This window comes from Desmodus rotundus, chromosome 4, assembly GCF_022682495.2.
Source record: "Desmodus rotundus isolate HL8 chromosome 4, HLdesRot8A.1, whole genome shotgun sequence".
In the NCBI taxonomy this organism is placed as follows: domain Eukaryota; kingdom Metazoa; phylum Chordata; class Mammalia; order Chiroptera; family Phyllostomidae; genus Desmodus; species Desmodus rotundus.
The window spans coordinates 130284167-130310791 of NC_071390.1; the positions used below are offsets into that span (position 1 = coordinate 130284167).

Consider the following 26625-nt stretch of genomic DNA (forward strand, 5'->3'; position numbering starts at 1 on the left):
TTAAAAAAACAACTCCCAATAAACAACAGCCCTGGACTGGATGCCTTCACAGGTGAGTTTTACCAAACATTCAAAGAACACCCATCCTCAAACTATCCCAAAAATTTCATGAGGAGGGAAGACCCCCAAGCTCATTTTACAAGGCCAGCATTATCCTAATTCCAAAACTACATAAATACAAGAAAATTACAGGACAATATCCCTAGTGAACATAGATACAAAAACCCTCAACAAATTATTAGAAACCCAGATTCAACAATACATTAAAAAAGGACCACGATCAAGAGGGAGTTATCACAGCGATGCAAAGCTGGTACAATATTTGCAAATCAATAAACGTGACATACCACATCAACAAAATGAAGGATAAAAACCACATGGTCATATCAATAGATGTAGGGAAAGCATTTGATAAAATCCAGCACCCATTTATGACAAAAACTCTCACCAAAGTGGGAATAGAAGGAACACACCTCAACATAACAAAGGCCATATATGACAAATACACAGCCAACATCACACTCAGTGGGCAAAAACTACACACATTTCCCTTAAGATCAGGAGCAAGACAGGGATGTCTGCTCTCACCTCTGGTATTCAACACAGTACTGGAAGTCCTCGCCACAGTAATCAGACAGAAAGAAATAAAAGGCATCCCAATTGGAAAGGAAGAAGTAAAACAGTTTTTATTTGCAGATGGCATGATACTGTGTATAGAGAACCCTAAAAATTCCACCAAAAACTACTAGAACTTATAAATTCAGTAAAGGAACAGAATGCAAAATAAATATTCAGAAATCAGTTGCTATTTATACCCAATAATGAACCATCAGAAAGGAAAACTAAGAAAACAAAACCATTTACAATTACTCAAAAAAAAAAAAAAGCCAAATAAAACCCCTGCGAATAAATTTAACCAAGCAGGTAAAATACCTGTACTCAGAATACTGTAAGACACTGAAGGAAGAAACTGAAGAAGATAGAACTATGTGGAAGCATATACCCTGTTCATGGATAGGAAGAATTAACATCATTAAAATGTCCATACTACCCAAAGCAATCTGCAGATTCAATGCAATTCTTACCAAGATATCAATGGTGTATTTCACAGAACTAGAACAAGTATTTCAAAAACTTATATAGAACCACAAGACCCCGAATAGCCATAGCAATCTTGAGGAAAAAAGAACAAAGTTGGAGGAATCATGCTACCTGATATCAAACTATACCAAGGCCATAGTAATCAAAACGGCCTGGTACTACCATAAAAACACAGGCAGATTAATGGAACAATATTGAGAGCCCAGAAATAAACCCAACTTTCATGGGCAATTAGTATTTGACCAAACCTTTGTCAACTAATATTGACAAAGGAGGCAAAAACATACAATAGTGTACAAAAAAATAAAGACTATCAATTTGGTTGCAAAAATTTTGAGACATCTCAATTTCATCAACTGAAAATATATTAAAAAATGTCTTAAAATTGCTTTATACTTTACTTTTAAAAATAGTGTAACATTTTTTACACATTAGTGTTTACCTTACCTTTGAGTCAGTTTTTTATAAAGACTTTCTTTTTTTTAGAGAGGGGAAGGAGGGAGAAAGAGGAGAAATATCAGTATGTGGTTACCTCTAGTGTGCCCCCTACCATGGATCTGACTGGCAACCCAGGCATGTGTCCTGAGCAGGAATCAAACCAGTAACCCTTTGGTTTGCAGGCTGACACTCAATCCACTAAGCCACACCAGCCAGGGCCCTTTAAGTAACTCTTTATCAGTGATTGTTTAAGAGTTGAATATTCCAATTAGTAACGATATCCCAAATTGCTGAATCCCGTAGTTTAGATATTACCTTGCACCCACTTCTTCCACTATAAATTATGTTCCCACAGATAGCTTGTTACAGACATTGCTCGTTGACTATCCAAAATCCATTTCCCTCTCTTTCTTGCTAACAGAAGCCCAGCTTTGTTCAGATGGTTATGGTGTATCTAAGCTGAGAAGCCAACAATCCTATTTCTTGCTTTCTTGGCTGTGTTCGTAGGGTAGCCATGTAACCCAGTTCTGCCCGAGACCCCAGGGAAGGCTGCTGCAGGGATACTGTGGAAGTTTTTGCTTTCATAGTAGAAGGAATAGTTGGGACAATACCCTTCCTGTTGCCTTAAACACGTAAGAATTATCTATGAACGTAAGGGTATTATCATTATCTCCACATTTACAGATGAGGAGATTGCAGCACAGAAGTGCTGCTCGTGGTCATACAGTTCTGCCAGAGTAAGCATTTGAATCCAGAATTTGGCTTCAACACACTAAGAATGACAAAGCAAAACCCTGAGGGCATCACTGAGCTCAGACCAGCAGCTGTCTACCTCCAGATTTCTCCTGTGAGACTCCAAACTGGTTAGACTATCTTTAGATGCGTATTCTGTTACTTGTAGCAAAACAGCCCCAGACACACCTCTTGCCATATTTTGGACCATTTTCCTCGATGAGAAAGAAAAGACGTGGGTTTCTCAGACATGGGTTTGCGTGAAAGATTACGACTATTTTTTAGGTCCTTGGCATATACTACAAATTATTTTCCCTAAGAATGATACTAATGTAGCAGGTGGCAACACTGGGTACTGCTGGGTAGAGGACCGGGGTCCTCTCTGGCACCCTGTCAGTAAACAAGTGTGCGAGAGCTCACCGAAGGTGAGCACAGCTCCTCTGGTGCATGCGCACATGAGCCCTTGCCTTGGTTATGTGCACCCCTCTCCGATTTCAAAAAAAATTCACAAGAGTGGGTCCTAAGGCACCTTTATTCTCCAGTCTCAAATAAAGTTGTTTCTTATACAATGACATAAGTAAAAAACATGTACACTGTAAAATATTGAAAAAGTAGAAAAAAAATGCTCATATGATTCCAACACCAAAGAAAATCATGTATAATATTTGGCATATTTCTTGGACTTTTATTATTCCCTATTTTCTCATGCATAATTAAGTTATACTATAAACACTGTGTTTTGTTCATTTACAAGCATTTCCTATTGAGATCAAATTGACAAAGAATGAAAGCACAATTTGCAGAAAAAAATAATCACATAAAGCGTGCCCTACACAAATATATGGTATTTAGGTAGTACAGAATTAGCTGTGCCTTCCATTCTTAGTTTCATTTTAAACAGGTACACACCAAAAACTGTACTGACAGAAAATGTTATTTCTTCTTAAAGGAGAAAAGGATCCATGTCAGTAACTTACCTTTTTATTCATATTCAATACTTTTTAAAAATATGTAAGCAATAGTTAATTTTTAGTTTTATTTATATACAATGGAAGGATGTCAGTACAACAGTTTTGAAAAATGTTTATCTAAAATAGTTTGAAAAACAAAATATTCCAACTATTAAACTCTGTATTCTGATTAATAGTCTCCATACAATATTCTACATAATTAATTTTCAAAGATTACAGTATGAATGAAAACAAAATTTATATTAACCATAACCTTAAAAAAGTTGTACCGATTTTTAAACCATAACTTTTTCTTTTATGATTCAGGAATATATTTCCTACGCTGCCCTGTTCACCCTAAGCATCAGTTTGTTAGCAAACAGGCATTTCACGTTCCTGCCAGCCAAACTGCCCCTTCTTCAGGATGCCCCAGTCCTAGGCTGTGCCTTTTCTGATGTCTCTGTAAGTGGCCTTGTATTATATAGTTATTTTGTAAGTCTAGTCCCTTCATTGGATTCAAAGTTTCTAATTGGCACAAACAATGTGTTTGCAGCCCACACAGCACCTAGCAGAGTGCTCTGCATATAGCACAGGCGGCAAACACAAGGCCCACGGGCCCAATCGGGGCCTCCACCTTGTTTTTTCTGGCCCGACACCTTGTTTCTTCCTAGCGGAAGTGCCAAGCTCTTGCTTAACTGTTAAGGAGTAATTACATTTATACAGTCCTAAAATTACATTCGGCCCTTTGAAGGCAACCGTGAGGCTGATGTGGCCCCCAGTGAAAATGAGTTTGACACGCCTGGCTACAGTAAGCATTTGATACACATTTTTGTATTTCAAATCAGTTCCCCAAAATGGATGAGGGGTAAAACAGGTATCTGTAGCAACTGCAATTGTCATTTCAAGTAAATTAAGCAAAAGATAAAATAAAAACTTAATTGATATCTAACTTTTGGTGAGAAATTTACTTAATGCTTACTTTGAGGCAAATACCATGGAAAGTTCTTATATAAATAATGGTTCTCAAAACTCTCAAGAACAATCGATGAGGTAGGTCAGGTTTCAAAGCACTGGGGATACGGCAGGGATCAGGCCCTGCCTTTTGTGCTTATTCTCCAATGGAACGTGCTAAGATCACATACATAATACATCAGCACTCTAGATTTACACATGGCTTTCTACATATTATGAACTTCGACGATGAGAGTTCATCTCAGAAAGGGATCCATTCTCAGTGCTGACAAAAATTTGAGGCTGAAAAGCGGAAGCCGAGACTGGTGACTTCTTCAAGGTAAAAGTCACCCTGAAAGGTCACTCTGCCTTAGCTGGCAGCATCCAACCTTGTGAGAGAGAATGTGGTCTTCAAATTTACAGTAAACAAAATATTCCAAAGATATTTATAAAATAGTAAAAGGAACCATACAGAGGTAAGATACCATAGGATTAAAGAGATAAAACAGAGTTAAGACCGCACGTTTGTAAGCCAGACAAAGAACTTTCTGTCTTGCACATAAAGTTCAGTGAAGAGCAGGGTGAGGCCACAGTAGAACGGAAGTCAGAACACAGACTGGACTCTGGTCTCTTGGCATCTAAGTAGGATGGGAAAGTCTGGCGAAGGATGAGATTTCAAGCCCCACCACAATTCATGCAGCAAAGCTGTGGACCTCACTGCTATGCCGTTTTGATTTGATTTACCTCTCTCTTGAGCTAGACACATAAGATCTTCAGTTCAAAAATGCAAAAAGAAAAGGGGGAAGTTTCCAGTCTGGATCATTCCAATTTGCATCAGACTCATTCTGTGAAACACTGAAGTTGCTGAGGTTGACTGTGAGAGCTCTCTGCACTAGGCGGTGCAATTTAATCATTAAACCTCAAGGTCTTCACAACTAAGCCCTAGTCACACAGTTTCATTCAAATACAGCTGAAGTTGAACTTAGAAAATGGACAGGAGATACTGGAAAGGGAACAAGAAAAGTAGATTTAGAAGCTGCTTTCTAATTCACAGGGGGCAGAAAATTGTTTCTACTTTAAAGTAACAAAAAGTAATTTTCTCATCTACCACAATATTATCTAAGAAATCCCAGGTAACAGGCACCAAACTTTCCAAATGCAACAATTTGCAAACAGAGAGACTGACCATGCTTTTGTGTCCCCTTAAGTCCACTCAAGCATACCCAGGGGAGACCCACATAGCCGCTCAACACATAAAAGAGTTACCTATCTGATATTAGAAACCTTTTTATGGACACAAATATTACAGGGTGAAAAAAAAGGAAACCAATTTGATTTCTTTTCTCTCTATGGCAGAGTGAGTGTTACAAATGATAAAGACACTCCAAGATTACTACTTATACTTAAGGCAATGTAAAAAGCAAGGTTTTAACCTAGCATTAAAAAAAAAAAAAGAATTAAATCTTTTGGATGTACCAAAAGAGCTAACCTGTCTACCCAAAATCTGTACAGCATGGACCTGTTTTTGGCAGGTAAGCCTATTTACAAGTAAGAACCTCTTACTCTTGTAACATTGTCCTGTTTTGTTTTAAGAGCATATGTAACTCCAGTCCCCCGCACAGTTCATCTATAAGGCCTTTGTGACCCCACGGAAACGTGGACTATCTCTACCACAGAACTATTTACACTGCACTGGAAATGCACGTATACACCTACCCCCACATCCTCTAAATGGGCTGTGAATGCCTCGAGTGAGGGATTATGGAAATGATTTTACAGCATTACTACTATTTACATTTCAAACATTCCCACCATCATCCATCTCCAAAATAAAACACCAAATCGCTGCCAAATTTATTTTCGTCTTCACAATATAGTGTTTCTGGACATTTTAATGTAAACGTTCTTCATTTATTAATTCTCACAGTATTGACACAAATTTAACATTTTTCTTGGAATGGAAACTTGCTTGTCCCGGTTACTTCATTCTTTTTCTCTTTTTCAAAAGTGCATCTCGTAGTGCCAACTGGAAGATAAACAAGAAACATCTAAATATGGTAACTCATGAGTACCCAATTATACTAATTTGGTTACATGAAAGTGTACCAAAATTGAATCACTAAGTCAACGAATCATCCTCAAAAACTACAAATAGTGAAATATTCCACAAAAGATCAGATCTGTAACCAGGCGAGGGCCTCCTTACTGCAAGGAAATTGGCAAAGCTCTTGGATGCTGTTCCCACCTCATGCGACAAAAGCTCAAAACAGCAGCAGCTACAGAACACAGAGAAGGAGCATTACTTGCCTCCAGGGATGACACACAGCACTTCTCTGGTCTATACAGCCCTTAACATTCTAGAGCTGTGGGTGGAACAGACTGAATGAAAGCCAACAGGGAAAGAGATTTTCTTCACAATCACCTTTTCCAAATCACATGTATTCCACTTATGTATACAGACAATATACATAACTATAATATAGAATTTGGAACACAGAAAAATGTTCCCTTATTTGCCCATTTTCAAATGGGTTTGTTTGATGCAGTAAATAAACTAAGAAAATTTTAAGTAATTAATTACTAACAATCTGTATAATGGCTCAAATATGAAGAAATTAACTCAGAATCGAAACACTGACAATTGTCTTTTAAGACAAAAATATTTATTCTAGTTACTATGGGCTAATTTGTAAGTTGTTTAATTACTGTGTTGGATCTGTGAAGCTCCCACCCACCAGAGCAGCTCTATTCTAACCAAGGACAGTGCCTATTGAACCAATCAAACTTTGAGAACTTGGAGACCTCATTTGCATAAAGGACAGACCAATCAGGGACAAAGTGGGGAAGGAGGGACTTCTGTCTATATAAGCTAGTTCCCCTCTGGCTCTGGGAGTGCCCTTTCCCTTTCCACTGAAGACTGAGCCTCCCTGGCTGAACTGAAACACGGAAGATATCTCACCAGAACAGACTACAACAGCATGAAGCTGACTAGTGTGGAGCAGAGTAGACCATTCAGGGGCACAGCAGAGCTATAGAACTAGAGAGGGGCCTGGTCCTAGGGACACCCAGCCCCAGGGTTGCATCACAATTGAACTGTTTTGCACTCAATTGTGCAAAACACAATTTTGGGTGTGGTGAAGAAGAAAGTTCCTCCTTCTTCAGTGCAGAAGGAAATTGGAGATTCCTGTAGGTGTTGGCTTGGCACCAACAACCATCAGCTGACAGAGGTAAGATGAAATGAAAATAGTAATTATAACTGGGTTCTTAAACTTGAAAATGAAAAGCTTAAGATCTGAAAAAAAAAAGACGTCTGCAGGACCAACATTCAAAGTGAACCTATGAAAGCCCTTATAAAGTCTTACATTTCCCAGGAGAAAATAAACAGAATGTGAAGTAAAACATCATTAAGAATAAATCCAAAGTTAAAAAGAGATAGCCAAGGTCAGTGTACACATCGTAAGTACCTAACGAATGCTCTTCCATTAATTCCTGAGAACCACTCTTTGATTCCTAGACACTTTTAAAGATCTCTAGCTTTTGAATTTTTTAAAAGATTTTATCTATTTTTAGAGAGGGGAAGGGAGAGAGAGAGGGAGAGAAACATTGATGTGTAAGAGGTCTCATCAATTGGCTGCCTCTCACATGTCCCCAAGTAGGACCTGGCCCGCAACCCAGGCATGTGCCCTGACTGGGAACTGAACCAGCTACCTTTCAGTTCACAGGCTGGCACTCGGTCCACTGAGCCACACCAGCCAGGGGTAGCTTTTGAAATGTAACAAGAGGAAGGTGTTCATTTTTTATTGGGGGGGGGCAGGAGGGAGGGAGAAGGTTGGAAGTTGCCATGTAAATGTACAAAGTTTTAAAATTTTATGATTTTAATTTATTGACTCCTTGCCTTTGGCTCATATCTGGGTCTTGGTATTTCTTTGTATATAGGCAGAATAGCTACAACACTTGAGGTAGAAAAAATTAACACGTTCATTTTAACCTAATTTGCATAGCTAAGGAGGTAGTTTCTCAGACTCACTTATGTGGGTATTATTTTCTCATCTGTAAAATCGTTTTCATCACAGTACCTGGCTGCGTGTGGGTGGGTAGAATTGAGCAAACAGAAAGCAAACAACAGAGAGAGAGGACACGTGGACACGGACAGCAGTGCGTGGTGACTGTCAGGGGAGGGCGATTGGGAAGGGCTGGAAGAGCACATGGGGGGAATAAAAGGTGATGGAAGGAGACCCGACTCGGGGTGGTGAACACACAATGCAGTGCACAGATAACATGCTGTGTAACTGTGCACCTGAAACCTGTATAATTTTGCTAACCAGTGCCACCCAATAAATTTAATAAAAAAGGAAGAAAAACGTTGCAGTATCAGCACATACTGATGTATACTGATTACATTAACATGCTGACAAAGAACACAGCCATGCTTCTCCATCATGTCAAAAAGGGCATACGAAAAACAGAGGGGGTAGGAACGCAGGAATAGCCTTGGCTAAAATGTAGCAAGGTCACAAAGACCTCATAATGAAGCAAGGCCCATCAACTATTACTATTCCCTCAACCATAAACTCTTACAAAGGGCTGATGAAGCCCTGGCTGGTGTAGCTCAGTGGATTAAGTGTCGGCCTGTGACCCAAAGGGTCACTGGTTCGATTCCTGGTCAGGGCACATGCCTGGGTTGCAGGCCAGGTTCCCAGTGGGGGGCACGCAAGAGGCAACCACACATTGATGTTTCTCTCCCTCTCTTCTCCCTCCTTTCCCCTCTATCTAAGAATAAATAAATAAAATATTAAAAAAAAAACAAAGGGCTGATGAAGGATACATTAATGGAGTTAATAAACTCAATTATGAATTTAAAATTGAATTGGGAAATTTTAAATCTTAAATGGCACCTTTCATTTTACCTCAATTTCAACAACTTGTATGCAAAATGCTGTCACTTTACTATTTACATAGTGTTGTTAAACACAGTTTAGAACTAGAAATACTAAATAGACAGTAGACTTTAAAGTGGCACCTTGATTCAGGTAATACTGACTTGGCTGCGACAGACAGAGCACGGCCCTGGAGAGATGAGCCTTACGTGCAGCCCGGAAGGCTTGTCCTGGACTAGCCTTGTGGAAGACTGGTTCAGAATGTGGGAATAGTTTACCTTGACAGATTCCCTGGAGATTCTTTAGAATACAGGCAGGAAACACCCCCAGTAGCAAAAGACGTTAAGATATAAATTTGTTTTATATAGTGAATTACTGAAATAAGCCAGCCCAGCACAAGACTAACCATCAAAGACAGAAAATGGATGAAATGAAATACCAAAGACCTGTACACACAAAGGCTCTGCAAAAGGACATGTACCAACAATAGAACTATTCAGTTGGCACTGCTTTACTAAAACAGTTTCCAAGGTATTACCACACATAATTGCTTTTAAAAAATGTATCAGACTTATAATAAGCACTCAAAAATCTTATTCGGTTAATTCTGATATTTCACATAAATGTCAGAATTTTAGCAAAGAAATGATCTGCATCCCTTTACTTACAGAGAAAAACAGACTCCACTTTGGTCATACAGATGACTCTCAACCAAGTCAGGTCTAGAATTTGCATGCCCTATCTTCCACCTCTCCAAAAACACTCCCCATTAACCCTAAGACACATAATGCAAGGTCTTCAGGAGGCACAAGGCCACCCCAAGTGGAATCTTAGAATGACAATATTACTCTAGCCAGTCAAGCTTGAAGTTAACTTACCTGCTTTTCTCGGAAGGAACGCTTATTTTTTGAGCGGACATTATGGCTGTACCGCATCATCATAAAGTTTTTCTGTTTTTTCTTCTCTTTATTTGTAGAACTGGAAAATGGATTCATTTTGGTTTTCTTCCTCATAAACTCTTTTCGGTCTGTCTTTCCAGCCTGTCAGCACACACACCAAAGAAAACACTTCAGGAGCCATCTAATCAAGACACACACCTCCTCTGTGCCAGCCGCTCTCCTGGGTGCCAAGGACACAAAGATGAGTGGAACCAGTCCCTGCACTCCAGGGACCCAGCCCGGGGCAAACGGACCCTGATATACTGTAATGGGGCAAGGGCGGCTCAATGGAAGAAAAGGTCCTATCAGTCTGGTGAGGTCTGAGGAACTTCCTAGAAAGGAAAACCTGTGACCTGTTTTTTGCACACTGAAGGCATTCATGGTGGGGAGAAAGGAGATGAAGGGGTAGAACATTTCAGGAAGTAGGAATAATGGTATATGCAAAGGTATGGAAGAGAAAAAACATGGGCTTGTTTTTATTAAGATTTTATTATTTTTAGAGAGGGGGAAGGGAGGGAGAAAAGCAAGGGAAACATCAACTGGCTGCCTCTCTTATGTCCCCCACATGGGACCTGGCCCACAACCCAGGCATGTGCCCTGACTGGGAATCAAACAGTTGACCTTTTGGTTTGTGGGATGACGCCCAACCTACTGAGTGACATCAATCAGGGAAAGAACATGGGTTTTCAAACTTATCTAAACAGGTACCAGTATAAATGGAATGCAGAGGGTTATGTGGAGCCAGTACAGATTGATGTCTTAAAAAAAACAAAGGCACAGAAAATGAGGATGGAAATGTAGGCAGGGTGCAATTGCCAGAGGCAGAATCCAACTGTCTGGCTTTTCATTAACAACTGTAAACATCCCCCTGCTTTTCTAACCGCTTTTACAAATGTACTGCCCCTCCCCGCTACCACACATGTCATAGTGCTTCCTGTGCTCCACAACAGGGTTTGGATGGTGGCTAGCCAGCTGTTAAAACTCATCTACCTGAACACCTCATCCCTACGCATTTTATTCCATGTCCAGCATACCTGTATTCAAAACATTAAATAAAATCCCACCTACCATTCCATGCCTATACTAGTTCTGGGTCACATTTCATTTTTTTGGTTTTTTTTGTTTAAAGGACTAGGGAACAATATGCCTCACTCACCATTGCAGTTGCTAGTCTAGTCTCCTTGTCAGACTTTGGCTTTTTATGGAGGTGTTCAATGTCCCGAAGAGAAAGTAACTCGCCCCTGGAATGAAGGAAAAAATGTAACATGAAACAAGGATAGATTTCCTCTCTGATACTCTCATTACCAGGTGAGCTGGCTGGGGTATGTGCTGTTGTACCTGGGATCTTCATCACTGTCTATTTCGATATATTTCCTCTTTTGGGCTTTCCCAGGGGCAGCGTCGAGCTCTTTCCTCATTTGGGCCAGGCGGATTTTTTGGAAGTCTTCCTGTGTTAAAACTCGGCTGGTGCTGACGGCCGCAGCTTTGGCTTTCCGCTCCTCCGCGGGCATGCTGCTCAGCACCTCGGACTTGAGAGCACACAACAAACGACCGCTGGGCTACTAGCTCCGGCAAGAGCTTCCGCCCCAGCAAGGCCCCGCGCAGACGGAGTCTTCAAGAACATCCGAGTGACACGCTTACAGAAGGGGATGTTGAAACTTACGATTTCTTGCTGCTCGTCCTCGGAAGAGTGGTGCACGTCAACCCACTCACCCTCCTCATCTGACTCCGCGCTGAGACTGGCGCTCTCCCACCCGTCTGTGCGAGACAGAGCGCACTGTTAGCCTATCACATGAGTATTCACGGCAAATGGAGATAAACCAGGTGAAACCTTAACCTGCATAACCTTACTTGGCTCTTACAAACCAAGAACTGAGCAATCTTTACTGTTAAATATGCCACATCAATTTAGTTAATTTAAGGAATAGGAAATAAGAACTGACCAAGGATCTACCCTGAGCCAAAATCCCCTCCACACAGAAGAGGAAGAGACTCTCGAGTTAAGTAACCTGTCCCAAGACAGTTACAAAATGCAGCCTACACTGAAATCATGAAAATCATGTGACTCTGTAGAGGCCAAGTTCTGTCCACCAAACCATGAACATCAAAACTGCACTTGTACAGTTATTTTGGCTACATGGCAAGTATCCACCTCTTCTAAGCATGTTAACAAGTGTTTTTAGAAACCAGTTAGAAGGAGTCATTCAGAAACGGAGATGGGAGATTTTGGATGTCCTGCAGACACCACAATGAAGGGGTATTAGAGTTATTAATGGAGACACCACAGTAAGTTTTAAAAATCACAGATACTTGCAGTATCAGTGGTCCCTGTGTTCCATAATACAGTGTCCCAGCCCTTTGGTGCAATATAGATAACCACTCATGATAAGGCTCCAACTCAGTCTCTAGCTGGCTATTTGGCAATGGTCTACCTTGTATTCTGTACTGTAATAGTTTCCTAAACCCTTCAGGGCTTGTTCACAGTTGGCCTTGAAAGTCTCCACCATTCCTCACTTACAATTCAAAACGCAGCTCATTGAGTCACCATCTCCCTGGGACCTTTTCTGAACCTTTGAGATGGACCTGACCTCTCTCTTGTCCTTCTGCCCCACTCCAATCATAAACCCCATTAACACTTGATTCTTAGCTATTTATGAAAGGCCCTCAGGGAAGGAACCATATCATTCGTCTTTGTGCTGACAGTGGCCAGCCCACAGCTAATGCTTAAGAAAGCACTAATGCTTTGATGAAATCATGAATGAATGAACAGGAAGAAAACAAGCCTGTAGCAACCTATGTAATAAAGGCTGACCCTACAAAGCAGAGTGGTGTTCCTCAAGCATTCGACAAATTCAACAAGCATTTTCTGTCAACATGAGAACCTTGGAGGATTGCTAAGGACTAATCCTCACCACTTTTTCCCAGGCAATAAACAAAAAATTGTTATCTTTCCCAACAGACCAGCATACACCCTGAAGGACCTGAAGAGACCTCTCCTACACTAGAGCATAAGTTCCCTAAGAGCAGGACCCATGCCCATTTTATCCCCAATGCTTGTAACAGTACCTGGCATGTATTCACTGCTCAATAGATATCTGCTGATTGAAGGGTCAAACAACACAAAGATTTCAAAGTCAATACAGATACTGGCAAGATGATATCCTGAACAATAGTGAAATAAATATGCACCTTCATTGTTTTCAGCATTCTCCTCTTCTTTTTCAACTTCCAGAATTTCTGCTCCTGGAATGTAATCTTTAGCATCTAATTCTCCATATTCTTGTATTCTTGCTTCTATGGAGGCCTCTGTGGGCTTACCCTAAAGGAAAGGAATTATTTTTAATATGGTCGTGAGATTGTAAAACATCACTCATGAAAAGGATTCTCTAGGATTATGAATTTAGAAGAGAAAATCATAAAAAAAATAAAGTAATTATGTTGTGTACTTTTTCTGTCATTAAGTTTTCTTCAAAAATACGTCTTGTAAAGGTTGCATGTTCTTTTTCAGCGTGAGTATATAATATTTTAACCATTTCCTTACAGTTGTACCTTTATTTCCAATTTCTCACTGTTATAATAGCACTATAAATACCCTTGTGTATAAATATTTGAAATGTCTGTTTAATTCCTTGGGATAAGCAGTGTTACTAGGTCAAAGAGCATTAAACATTTATAAGAATTCTGAAAAAAAAAAAAAAAGAAAAAGAAAAAATGAAGTAATCTAATGATAAGAAACAGTCCACTCATGCCTTGGGTCCAAGTAAATCCCCCAGCCAGAACTCTGTTTACTGTTTTCCTGCTTTCTCCTGATCCAGCTCAGGAAACTGGAAATTATCAGAGAATAACTCTTCTACTTCTTAAGTCTTGAGATCACCATCTCTCTTCCTTCCCTACTCCCAAGAGGTGGCATGTGGCTAGAGAAAGCCCACTCAATACTGGCATCAGCTACTGACTGACCTTTGAGATTCCAATGTGTTAGTGATGTCAAAAGCTTTCAAGATAAAATAGCCTGACTGGTCTATAAGACTCATTCATCATCAAGGAGCACTTGTCAACTACAGAATATTTAAGGCAGTACTATTCAATTAACTATGTTCTGAGCTTAAAGAATAAAACTATGCATATCGCTGATACTCATAAGCATCACAAATACTAAAACTCAAACTGTAGGGTATTAGTCTTTACCCTCTGAGACTATAACCATTAGATCAACATATGCATGCTTCACCGACCCGGAATTTCTTCTGTAACATCTGAGGATTCAGTGTTCGGAAGAGCTGAATCAAAGTTCTAGCAGACATCATTACATCTGTAAAATAATACCTTTAATTTAGAAACTCCAGAGCAAAGAGTCTATTGAGATAAAAAATGAACCACTTTACATTCTTTGGTCTACACAGACTAACATGCAACTTACTCTTATCTTTGTGAGTTTTATACTGTGCCAGGTCTTGGAGAAGTTCTTCAGTCATAGCTAGAGGACATCGAGCTGTTATCTCTTTTATAGCATTGATTCTAGAAAAGGAAAAACGTATTAAAAAACTCAAATAGCAATTTCGTATGGTCCAACTGCAGGTTTCCTAAAAAAGGCTAAAAAGGTACAGCAGTTGGGTTTTACAGAGCTTAGGTCTCTAAAGCTGCAGCATGGTGGAGAACGTGAGGGTGGGCAGCCTTAGAGGGCGTTTGTTCCAGAGTTCACTGCCATTTCCTCTGCTTGTGAAATAAGAAACAGTATGTTCTTTGTAAAGTACATAATGGCAGCATTTATTCACCCACTCTAAGGGGAGAAGGGACTAGGTCAAATAAGAAAAGCTAAATGTCTTTAGCGCTGTTACCCCAACAAGAATTCCATAAAAAGCAGCTCCTAACATACTGCTTAGTTACCAGGACAGACTGGGTAACTGTTGAACCAGTGCTAACACTCATTAAGATTTTTTGAATGAAATCAAAAGGGCTATTGCACTGTCTAGCGATTAGTGATTTATACATATTCTTTGACTAATTCCTTCCCCTTCTCTCCACCATTCCCCTTCACCTCCCTCCCCGCTGGCAGCTGGGCTAACTGTAATAGAATAAACAAGAATAATTCTTTTAAAAGATGAAGGAAAAAAAGAAAAAAAATTATAAATAGTGGTTCAATAACAAATCATTTGTCCCAGGAGGAAGATATGAATTCAGGGTAGAGGTAGGAGAAAAACACTTAGACTGCCAAACAATCACTCATTTCAAAAAGTAAAGCTAGTAAAAAACCAAAATGCTGATTAAAAATACAAATATCTTTTCTCTGACTTCCTCCTCAAAATTTGTATTAAAAAATAGTTTGTTCATTTTTTGAGAGAGGGTAAGGGAGGGAGAAAGAGAAGGAGAGAAACATCAACGTGTGAGAGACACACTGATCAGCTGCCTCTCCCACACAGCCCAACCAGGGACCTGGCCTGCAACCCAGGCGTGTGCCCTGACTGGGCATCACACCGGTGACCTTTTCGGTCAACCAAGTGAGCCATACCAGGCAGGGCACCGTCCTCAAAATTCTGACCAATAAAAATACCAAGCTTCCTGAGAAGACTGAAGTGTATTTTTTTAAAGATTGTATTTATTTAATTTTTAGAGAGGGAATGGGGGAGAAAGAGAGGGAGAGAAACATCAGTGTGTGGTTACCTCTCATGAGACCCCTACTGGGAACCTGGCCTGCAACCCAGGCATGTGCCCTGACTGGGACTAGAACCAGTGGCCTTTTGGTTCACAGGCTGGTGCTCAGTCCACTGAGCCACACCAGCCAGGGCTGAAGTGCACTTTACACTGCTTTCCTAGAGGCCACATGTGCCAGCTGAAATCTTGGACATATCAGAGCAAACCAGGTACATTAAAAACATCCCAGTGCGCTGGCTGCGTTCTACATACCCTACTGTCATGACTTCCCCCGAGTTCTTGTCGGTGACAAAGTTGTTGGCCACAGTCATAAGCAATGACTGAATGATCTGCATTGGGAATACAAGAGAGTGCTGGTAAAGTATCTGTGCCCACTCAAACACTTGAGGGTGAAGAACAGCAGGTTGTTCATGGAAGGAAAACAGCATTCCACTTTCTGTTTCAGAGTTGGAAGGAATTAAGACTGAGGAAAACAGATAAAAATACTCCACTTTGGGTTTTAATTTTCTTGGCTAACTTCAGGTTAAATTTTGCTCTCCTTTAATGTTAGTTTTCAATATAGATTAAAGAAATTGCTTTGACCCTGGACAATGCAATCCAAATACTATTTTAATCAAAAGAGGGAATTACCAGCTTTGAAAAATAATCACTATAAATTTACTGATACTTTTGACCTCCCATCATAAAATTTGGAAATTAACATCAGAATTGTCAACAACTTGTCCAAAACAAAGTTTATCTTCTACAATAATTTTTTTTCAGTTTCTATAAGTACACTGTGTATATCTCAAGAGTTAATGTCTCTTCTACTCACTCAAAAATAAGGGTGGGGGAGGAGACAGTAAGCCACCATGATATACTTAATAGGAACACTGCTATGCACCACGCCCTAGGCCCAGACAGAAGTAAGGTTTAAAGTTCTCACCTCTGGGGGTACTAAGTGATGAGATGCTTGCGCAGCAAACAGAAGGATCTTTGTCACTTCTAAAAATGTAAGAGATCAGAAAGGTCATAGTCAGTTTACTGTTCCACCCTCCCGACTACAGCAAACATGGCGAGGACATTCCGGCCTTATGGCCCCTGCTGCTTTCTCCACATGGACACCCAACCCCCCACCCCCATATCTGCGTGGCTCCCTGGCTTCCTTCAAGTCTCTACTCCATTGCTGCCTTAGAGAGTCTTTCCTAACAACGTAATCTAAAATAGAACCTGGCCCAGCACTGTCTGTATTTTGCTTCCTCTTTCCTCAAACACTTATCTTCACCTGGACCTACACAGCACTCTCAGGATCTCCCTCCAGAATGTAAGCTGTATGAAGGTAAGGATGTCACTGTGAAATTCTTAGTGTCTAATGCAGTGCCCGGCCTAGAAATCCCTAAGTGAATAAATATAAACACACATATATACACACACTGTCCCTACAGAGGAGCAGTATATATAAAGAACATGGCCTTTGGCAAAAGTAAGTGAGGTGAATCCTAATTTGCCATTTATTTGCTGAGTGACCTTGGCCTTTTCCTTTCCCCTGTACTCAGGACTGAAGAGAGGATTGGACAAAATTATGTACGTAAAGCAGTTGGCACAGTGCTTGGCTCATGTTAGATATTCAAGAAATGTTCAGTTCCTTCCTACCTAGGTTCAAGTTCAAAGGTAAAAGCAAACCTCTCTTCTTTCCTGCTTTTATGTTGTTTTTAATTGAGAATATACACGAGGCCAATGAGAACAGTAAGATAAAACCCTAGTATCTACTACAAAATTACAGCAAAAGGCAAACTTGTTTCTTAGAATCTTCCACCTGATTATTTATGGTATTGCAGTAGTACGGTCATACCTGCAGGAGATACATTTCAAGAGCCCCTGGTGGGTGTCTGAACCCTCAGGGAGAACCTGACCCTGCGCATACTATGTTCTTCCCTATACACAGCTATCCCATCAAACAACATGGGTCTGAACTTTATGGGTACACTTACATGTGGACTTTTTTCAATAAATACAGTAAATATATTTTCTCTTCCTAATGATTTTTCTTATTTTTTTCCTTTTTAGTTTCTCTTGGATTCTTTATTGGGATTAGAACTTCTTTTTTTCCTGTTTTTCAATGTATTGATCTTATTTGTAAATCAAAAAGAATAAAAACATGAAAGTAAAACAAATATAACATTTCTATTTAATGTCTTTCAACCCCTTTTCTTCAGGACCTGGGACAGTGTATGTGGCTTTTCTGTCTTTCCTACCCTTTCCTCCTCCCTCCTTTTTAACATCTCCATCTGAGTAACCAAGAGTCACCTGGCTATGTCCCACTGCCATGGGGTTTAGGTTGGTAGTTTCAGGGACATCCGATGTTTGGTAGATATTGTGGATTTTCTCACATCCCAGGTGGAGGGAGATTGGAGATAATGTGAACAAAAAGAGAAGAATATCTCCACTCTGGAAGGGACCTCAGCCAAAATCCCATTCCGCACAGGTGGAGGACTAAGGGAGAGGCACCTCTTCCATCTTCCATATACTTTTCTTTTTTAAAATATTTATTTTTACAGAGAGGAAAAGGAAGCGAGAAAGAGAGGGACAGAAATATCGATGTGCAAGAGAAACATGGATACGCTGCCTCTTCCACGTCTCCAGTCGGGGTCCTAGCCCACAACCCAGGCATGTCCCCTTAACCAGGAATCAACCTTTTGATCTGCTGGACAATGCCCAACCCACTGAGCCACGCCACTCAGGGCCCTTATACTTTTCTTACTAACATTGTCTTTTTCTAGCTTACTTTATGTAAGAATACAGTGTGTAATACACATAACATACAAAATGTGTTAATCCACTGTTTATGCTATTGGTAAGGCTTCTGGTCAACAGGTTAGTAGTAGTTATGTTTTTGTGGACTCAAAGTTATACAGGGATTTTCAACTATGTGGAGGTTTGGTGCCTCTAATCCCCACACCGGTCAAGGGTCAACTGTATACACACCTATGATAAAGTTTAACTTATAAATCAGGCAAGAAAAAGATGAACAACAATAACTAGTAAGGGCAATTATAACAATATACTGTAATAAAGTTATGTGAATGCAGTTTCTTCTCTCTCAAAATATCTTACTGCGCTGTACTCACCTTTTCACTGAAAAGAAGTACTGGCACTTAAAGGAAGCACTTTACAGCACTTCTCAGCATCACTACCCTTGTGCTTTGGGCCATCAGTAATTAAAATAAGGGTTACTGGAACACGAGCACTGTGATACCCCGATAGTCAATCTGATAACTGACAGCTACTGAGTGCCTAATAGGCAGGTAGCATATACAGTGTGGATGTGCTAGAAAAAGGGATGAATCACGTATCAGGCGGGACAGAGCAAGACAACACAAGATGCTACTCTTGTGCAATAATGGTGTGCAATTTCAACTTATGAATCATTTCTGGAATTTTCCATTTAGTACTTTTTGGACCTCAGGTAACTGAAACCATGAAAAGCAAAACTGCAGATAATGGAGGGTTACTGTATTAAAAAAAGACTTGCTCTGAAAAAACAATGTATTGGCCCATCCCCTCCCACCTCCAATAATTGCTTTTTAAAGTTGATGAACAGAACAGTTAACACATGGCAAATTCTGGAAAGAAAACACAGGGCTCCTCTCCTCATCTCTGAAACAGAACACACTTCACCCCTAACTCTTTGTCTTTACTAATTCCAGAACAAAAAATTCTGATGGTTATTTTAAACCCAAGGCCCCAAGGGAAGATGGCAAGTGGAAGGCTCACCTCTTTGGTGGGGCTGCAGAAACCTTTGCACGAAGGGATAGAAGTTGAAGAGAAAAAGCTGTGGGGAACAAAATGCACTGACTTTAATATTTATGCAACTAAAGCAATTATATCACAAAGTTCACCTAACTGAGAATCATTTTTTTACTTTTTCTTCTCAACAAGCATTTGTGCCCCAGGATAATTCAAAGTTCTACGTTAACCAAGGAAAAGAAGACTATGCTGCTATCCTAATTATATCAAGGAAGAAGAAAGAACTTTATTCTGTATGCAGAATAAGCAAGGGGGAAAAGGCAACCAAAATGCAACATTTTCTACTTTTAAAATTGGTCTGGCTGGAGAAGTAATTTTTTAGTCTTCAAAGATAAAGAGGATTATAAGAAGGCATAGCATTCATTTTAAGTCTCCAAAGCAAGGGACAAAATAGTCACTCAAATCTGAATAGCATCTAGTATACAGTGGTACACGTCGTCAATTCATTCCAGAACTCAGGACAAGTGCTGAAACTGACAAGTACAGAACAACGGAGCATTTTCTCTTGCGGGGCAGCGTCGTGACCACGCAACTTTTGGCAAGTGCAACACATCCCACGCAAGCGCTGAGAGCCGAAACATTTTTTTCTCATGAAAATGCAAGGAGTGCAGGGTGTGACGAGTTCTGAAGCTGGTGAGTACTGAGGCATGACTGTAATTGGACCATGAAAACCGCCCACAGTTCTGGTTCTGTTATCAGACACCAGACAAACCACTTTGGAGGAATTACTCTGAGCTCTCCTTTAGAGAAAAAACACTACCACACTCGAGTCTACCTGTTAAAGGTAACATGGGTCCAAATACTAGAGTAATTGCAATTTTTAACTTCAAGAAGAAAAACTTTGGAGGTAGACTGGTCTTTTTTCAAAGTTCATCATGTGAAAATAATTTTTTAAATTTTAGCCACAGAGCAAAACCACAGCCAGAGAAGTAACCGGGAAGACCTGGGTTCGATGTAAGGATGGACGTTCAACTGGGTATATGGATGAATATAAGGATGTTCAGCTGTAAACACTGGCACCATTTCCATCACACTATGCTTAAATTACAACTCCCCTTTGCTTTCTTATCAAACTGAAATTCAGGCCAAACATAGAATTACCACACAAATATTTCAAGAATTGATTTGGTAATCCTGCGTTAGGTGTGTCTACTACTATGGAGAAAAAGCAATCGTTTTTCCTTAGAGAAAAGGAATGAGTACTTGCACTCATATGTACTTCCATTTTTAAGCTGATGTCTTACTGTTTGGTTTTCAATAAACAAGCCAAGCCTGTTTTGCTTTTTTTGTTAAAAAATGTTCTTGAAGCAGGAGACTCAATGATTTTCAGAACAGCAGTAGTCACAAGAGCAAAATAATAGGGACCAACCTCAATGGTCATTTCTTTATGGCCTAAGAATTTGGCAATCTCTTCCACAATGGCATTTAGTCTAAAAGCATGTGTGAAACACGCCATATATATACACACATTGTACCATCAAAGAGCTCCTGCAATCTAATATAAAATAAATGAGCACAGAATTCAGCTTTGCGAAAGTGACAATCTCCCACTAGAGTGATCTGAAAGTCAGGAAAGCTGTGCAGGAATAAACCAACTGCAAAATGTAGTAATAGTCAATAAAAATACGTAGGTTACGTTGGCTCAGAAAAATATGTGTGTGGATCCAAGTTCAAGAAAGAAAGTAGAAAAACAGAACACAAAAGTCTATCCATAATCTGAATATATATGCAATTTAACATCCATTCTTATTGATAAGGAAACAAAATAATAAAAACATATTTTCAGAGTGGAAGACTTTATTCTTCTCTAAATTGTATGGATTTAAATGTTGCGGGTGGATAAAATTAAGCCACTCCTCTTCCTTAGCGGCTTTCTTTTTACCAAGAATAATGCTATTTCTGCGCTGACGGGTGTGGCTCAGCGGTTTCAGCATCGTCCAGCAAACTGAAAGGTCACCAGTTAGATTCCCAGTCAGGGCACATGCCTGGGCTGCAGAGGGTCTGCAGTTAGGGGCAAGAGGCAACCGCCTGATGTTCCTGATGTTTCATGCACATCGATACTTCTCTCCCTCTCTTTCTCTCCCTCCCTTCCTTTCTCTAAAAATAAATAAAATCTTAAAAAAAAAAAAAGACGAATTCTATATCTAATATCCACCAAGAGAAACATAATGTAATTCAAACCTCGTGAATTCCCACCAATCTGGAAATGAGGTTCATGAGCATCATCTTCACTTCAAACCTCTCCTTAGAGCTCTCTAGCTGCTTTAGTAGTTTTTCCGCAAAATCTAAAAAAGAGTATCAGAGAAGTACGCTGTGGGTCCATGGTCTGTGCAACATTATCTAACAGATATGAGACAGGCAGTAGTTACAATAGATCGGCGACTATGACATGGCTATGCCCAAAATCACTGTGCTGAATCGGGAAGATAAAAAGAGCAGTATGACAGGTGAAAAGATTCACACACAAGTCAACATGGCTTCAACATTGCCCAAAGCTAAGTCTTAAGGATGCTCAAGATTTTTAGCAACAGCATGGTGAGGAACTGTTTAATAGGTGTTCCCTTTAACAGTTCTTTTACAACTCCAGCTTTTCAATGTGTGGTCCGCAGACCACAAGCAGCTGGTCCACACGGCAGCTTATTAGAAATACAGTATCTTGGGCCCCACTCCAGACCTACTGAATCAATCTGCACTTTAATAGGATCCCTACGTGATTCATGTGTACTTTAAAGTTTGAGAAACATGGCTTAGGGGTCCAACCCGCAGCCCGTGGGCCACATGTGGCCCAGGATGGCTACGATTGCAGCCTAACACAAAATTATAAGTTTATTTAAAACCTTTTTTTTTGCTTGTCAATTTTCATTAGTTTTTGTGTATTTATTGTGTGGTCCAAGACACTCTTCTTTTTCCAGTGTGGCCCAGAGACCTCAGAAGGTTGGACACCCCTGGCAGAGGAAGGGCTAGCAAACACTGTATATGAGAGTACACAGAGCATTAAAGGTTCCAATGCCCAGTTGCACCCAACACCAACCCATCAGTCTCTGGGGGTAAGAAGACTCAAGCTCCAGTACAGTTCATATATTGTCTATGTGACTCCAGTTTGCATTCCAGTTTGAGAAGTGGTATTCTAAAACATGGTTTCCCAAACTTGGTTTCCACAGATCAGATTAAAAAAAAAGGACCAAGAAAAACTGTCAGTTTTTCATTTCATCAAGCACAATGTCCTACCACTATTGTGTTTGTTAAAGGTAAAAATCTCTTCCACATTTTTCTTATATTGCTGTGGACGGAGAATCACTGCTTCAGAACATAATTCTCTAAGCTACAACCAAATAAGAACAACTAAGAATTGGTTGATTATCTATTAAGCACCAGGGACCTTACATTCCCTGGTAGCTCTGAAGGCAGGAAACTAAACAGGCAGAGATCAGACCAATGAGGAACTTTGCAAGTCATAATTATAGTACCTTGGGGATCATGAATCAAGTGAATAGCTGAAAAGTTAAACACCTCTGGTTTTTTCTTCTTCTTTTGTTTCTGAAAGAAAGGGAGAAGAAAAATATTTACCTTCTGAATTACAGTAATGAGGCCCTTGGGGTTAAATGTGCTAATGTACTAAAAGCTGTTATCAAGTCCACTATTTAAAAAAAAATCTTTGTTCTCAAAATCTTTCTTTCAACTAGAAGTACAGATGGTTTCTGTCTTAAGAATCACCTGCTAGCACCTGTAAGACTTAAAGGAATTTGGAAATACATTAAAAACCACATAACAGTCAAATTAATGATTTCCAGAATAATCATCACAAAATATGAAATGTACATTTTTCCTGTCCTCTTCTGAGAAGACATGCTACCAATGATACCCTAATACAGGTCATCTCAGTCAGAACAAGTGACAAGTAAATTTCATCAATTTACTCAAGTCACAGATTGTGCTAGAGCTGAAAATATTTATCTAAAATTAATGCTTAAAAATTCATCACACATTTATAAGACTTTCAAAAATGTGATTTATTTCAAATTCTTAAAAGCCCTGGTTTAAAGCCTTTGCTGCCGTCTAACGGCCCCCACCCTCATTCCCAGGCACAAGCCTCACCCTGAGCACTTTCATAGCCTTCTCCAGCCTCTTCTTGTGCTTGGAGCTCTTCTTCCCCGTGGCGTACTGCACCAGCAGGTCTCTTGCTGTTGGCCCTTCATCCTAAAGAAAAACTACTTTGTAAAACTGTAAATAAATAAAATATGCATAGAAACAAAGAGTAATCCTTTCAACCACTTCTTCGTACTTATACGCTGCACACAGCCACAAAAATAAACATAACTTCTAAAATTCAATAAAAACTTTTTCATGTGCACAAACAAGCACGTACGAAGGTTTTTCACTGCAGCACTGATTATTTTTGTATTTTCCTTTCATGTTTTTACTGAAGTATAACATATTGACAGAATGCGAATGTTTTGATTTGAAAAAAGAAACTGGAAACAAGTATTTATCAACAGGAAAATGCTCATACTATATAATACATTCATACTCAGAAATATCATGTAAAGGTTAAAGGCGCAAGACAGATCTACGTGCACTAACAGAACAAGACCTAAATGCACTGGTGCATCTATATGTACATCGACACGAAGGAAGCAAGTTGCTGAATAATCATATATTGTTTACATATATTTAAAAAAACCTCCTGCATCTATAAGACAATATACGCGCATACATATAAATCAAGAGAAAAAACAATGTCACTCTGTGAGGAAGGAACTGGAAAGTGGAGACAAGACAGTCAAGAAAACTTCTATTTATCTGAAATTTTTTACTATAAATATGTAAGATAATAACAAAATAAATTATATTATTGTATCTTCCCGTATTCTTATTATCAAAATGCTAAGATGGGAAGAAAAATTGTTTTTAGCCTTTTAATTTTAATATAAAATATTTTTAACAGAAAATTTCGTAACATTATATATCTTGATTTCCCCTTTAAAGATGCCATGATATTACTCCTCTCCATTACCCTTCTCTGAACTTCTATGATGTCAACACCTCAAAAGTATGTTAGCGGCAATTCTCATTCTAAGTTTATGTACTGAGATACAGGTATCACTTTAGAACTAAGAAGGCTGAGTGAATCTAAGTTTTATTAGTGACTTAACCAATCTTACTGAATTTAAGTGACAGATTCCAAGCAATAAAATCTCAGCACTAAAAAACTCAATAATGACAAAGGTAACTTTCTAACTTAAACAGTCATACATTTTACAATAACGAGAGCAACATGAAATCTGATTAAGTGTAAAATTCAGAAGCATCTGTGATTAAACTGACCTCAGATTCTGAGTCACTGTCCTGCCTCTCCTCTTCATCTTTCCCAAGGAAGAACGTCAGAGCAGCAACTAATATCTAACAGCCGATCAGAACAAAGTCAATGACTCATCCCACCTTACAATAAGAATGAATACTTCTGTCTACTCTTTACACATGAATACACACTAGAATCTGAAGAGAAAAAATACAAAAGTTGTGGGATTTGGGGGAGGGAGGTGGGTTTGGGTGGGGTAGGGTGGAGGGATGGGGAGAAAAGGCAGACAAGTGTAACTGAGTAACAAAAATTCTTTAAAAAGTTATGCGATTTGGGCTCATTTTGTTAATTAGAACAATGTTTTTTATGACATTACTTGTTCTAAAAAATGTAGAATTAAAAAAACCTTCAGATAAAAACATCTAGGCTCTATAGTTATGCTTTAAGCAAACTGTCAAGAATTTCCACATCCTCCACACACAAAAAGTAACATCACAGCCCTTTTAATAGAAAGCAAACATATCCTCGAATTTTTTTCAGCTGTGTCTGAGCCCAATAAAAGAACAGTCAAGAATTATAGGACAAACATAAATGCCAAAGCTATTGTTTAACACACAGCATTTTAAAAACTCCTAATAATTTTGTCTGACTCCTCTGAAGCACATACTGATGACCCAGGGAAGCGGCCTAAACACAGAGAGCACTGGTAACATGAACTGCGTATCTGCACGCTCCCTCCTCCTCACATCCCGTCTCCTTCACCCTCTATCCGGAGAGCAGACCCCTGGCAGACAGTGCCTTTACACCGCCCTACAGGCACTCACCTTGGTGACCTTAGAGAAACACGCAGTTGTGATCACGTTGACAGTTTTGGCATCGTTCCTGGGGGAACACAAGTGAGTGTTTTAATGACAAAGGAACCTACTGAAGAGATGTGAAACAAAAAATGCAGAATAAAAAACTATTAATATGGCAAAATTCTAATAGTAAAAATTCATGCTGAAGAAAAGGCAGAGGAATTATTATAAACTATTAAAAGTGATTGTCTCTGGGTAGTGGGACTATCACTAGTATTTTTAAAAAATTTTCCAGCTTCTCCAAACCTTCTGATGCAAATCTTCTTTTATAGTTTAAAAAAATGAGTAAGAAAAGCAAAAGACATGAGATGGAAACACTGTACCAACAAACCAAATTCATAAAACATTGTTATTTTACAAAAATAGGATAAATTGACTAGAAACTCTTCAGAGTGGCAAAGTGGAAAGGCACAGATTTTGGAGTCAAACAGATTCGGGTGTGAATTTCAGCTCTGCCATTTACCATCTCCTAAGCTTAAATACTATGTACTTCAGTTTCATTACCTATCAAATGAGAATAATTCCAGATAAGCTGCATTACTTTGTTCTGAAGGGTGAACAAGGTAACATAAAGTGTATGTGCTCAGCAAATGGTAGCCCTTGTTCTTGCTAGTTATTTGGATTGTCCCTATTTTAACTTCCGACTTAATCTATGACAAGTATATTAAAGAGCTCAAGATCAAGAAAAATATTTGTGTATATTCTCTGTAGTCATTACAAATGAACAAAAGATTCTATTTCTCAAGAGACAAATATATATATGTATTACCAGATGTTTCTTCGGTAGAGTTCGATCATCACATCCAAGGATATCTTGGCTGCAGTTGCATTGCTGTCTCTTAACATGGTGTACATGAAGTTTTGCAACACCTAAAGAAAAAGAGGAGAAAGAAGCCTTATACACTCACTGATGGTACCATGCTGCCAACACGGAAAACAAAGGGTACTTACTACATTCACTTTATTGTTCTTGTGTTTTGCATTTATATTTTTGATATCAGTCACGATATGTGTGTATAAAGTCTAAGGAAAAGAAACAAAAACATA

At 39.3% G+C, this 26625-nt stretch overlaps 1 protein-coding gene across 1 annotated transcript in view; it reads right to left on the minus strand.

Moving 5' to 3' along the window:
• Nucleotides 1-2785: 2785 nt before the first annotated feature.
• The window catches only part of SDAD1 (SDA1 domain containing 1), a 32060-nt gene continuing 8220 nt past the window's right edge, over nucleotides 2786-26625 (minus strand). Inside the window, exons 5-22 of the mRNA XM_024579389.3 lie at nucleotides 26530-26601; nucleotides 26348-26448; nucleotides 25546-25603; nucleotides 24748-24822; nucleotides 23518-23619; nucleotides 22890-22959; nucleotides 21604-21707; nucleotides 19390-19447; nucleotides 16562-16620; nucleotides 15889-15965; nucleotides 14405-14502; nucleotides 14220-14296; nucleotides 13177-13306; nucleotides 11651-11745; nucleotides 11326-11516; nucleotides 11144-11228; nucleotides 9928-10089; nucleotides 2786-6198 (exon numbers count right to left, since the gene is read on the minus strand). Of these exons, the coding sequence (XP_024435157.2) occupies nucleotides 6151-6198; nucleotides 9928-10089; nucleotides 11144-11228; nucleotides 11326-11516; nucleotides 11651-11745; nucleotides 13177-13306; nucleotides 14220-14296; nucleotides 14405-14502; nucleotides 15889-15965; nucleotides 16562-16620; nucleotides 19390-19447; nucleotides 21604-21707; nucleotides 22890-22959; nucleotides 23518-23619; nucleotides 24748-24822; nucleotides 25546-25603; nucleotides 26348-26448; nucleotides 26530-26601 (1662 nt within the window). The 3' untranslated portion in view covers nucleotides 2786-6150. The remainder of the gene's footprint in view (nucleotides 6199-9927; nucleotides 10090-11143; nucleotides 11229-11325; nucleotides 11517-11650; nucleotides 11746-13176; nucleotides 13307-14219; nucleotides 14297-14404; nucleotides 14503-15888; nucleotides 15966-16561; nucleotides 16621-19389; nucleotides 19448-21603; nucleotides 21708-22889; nucleotides 22960-23517; nucleotides 23620-24747; nucleotides 24823-25545; nucleotides 25604-26347; nucleotides 26449-26529; nucleotides 26602-26625) is intronic.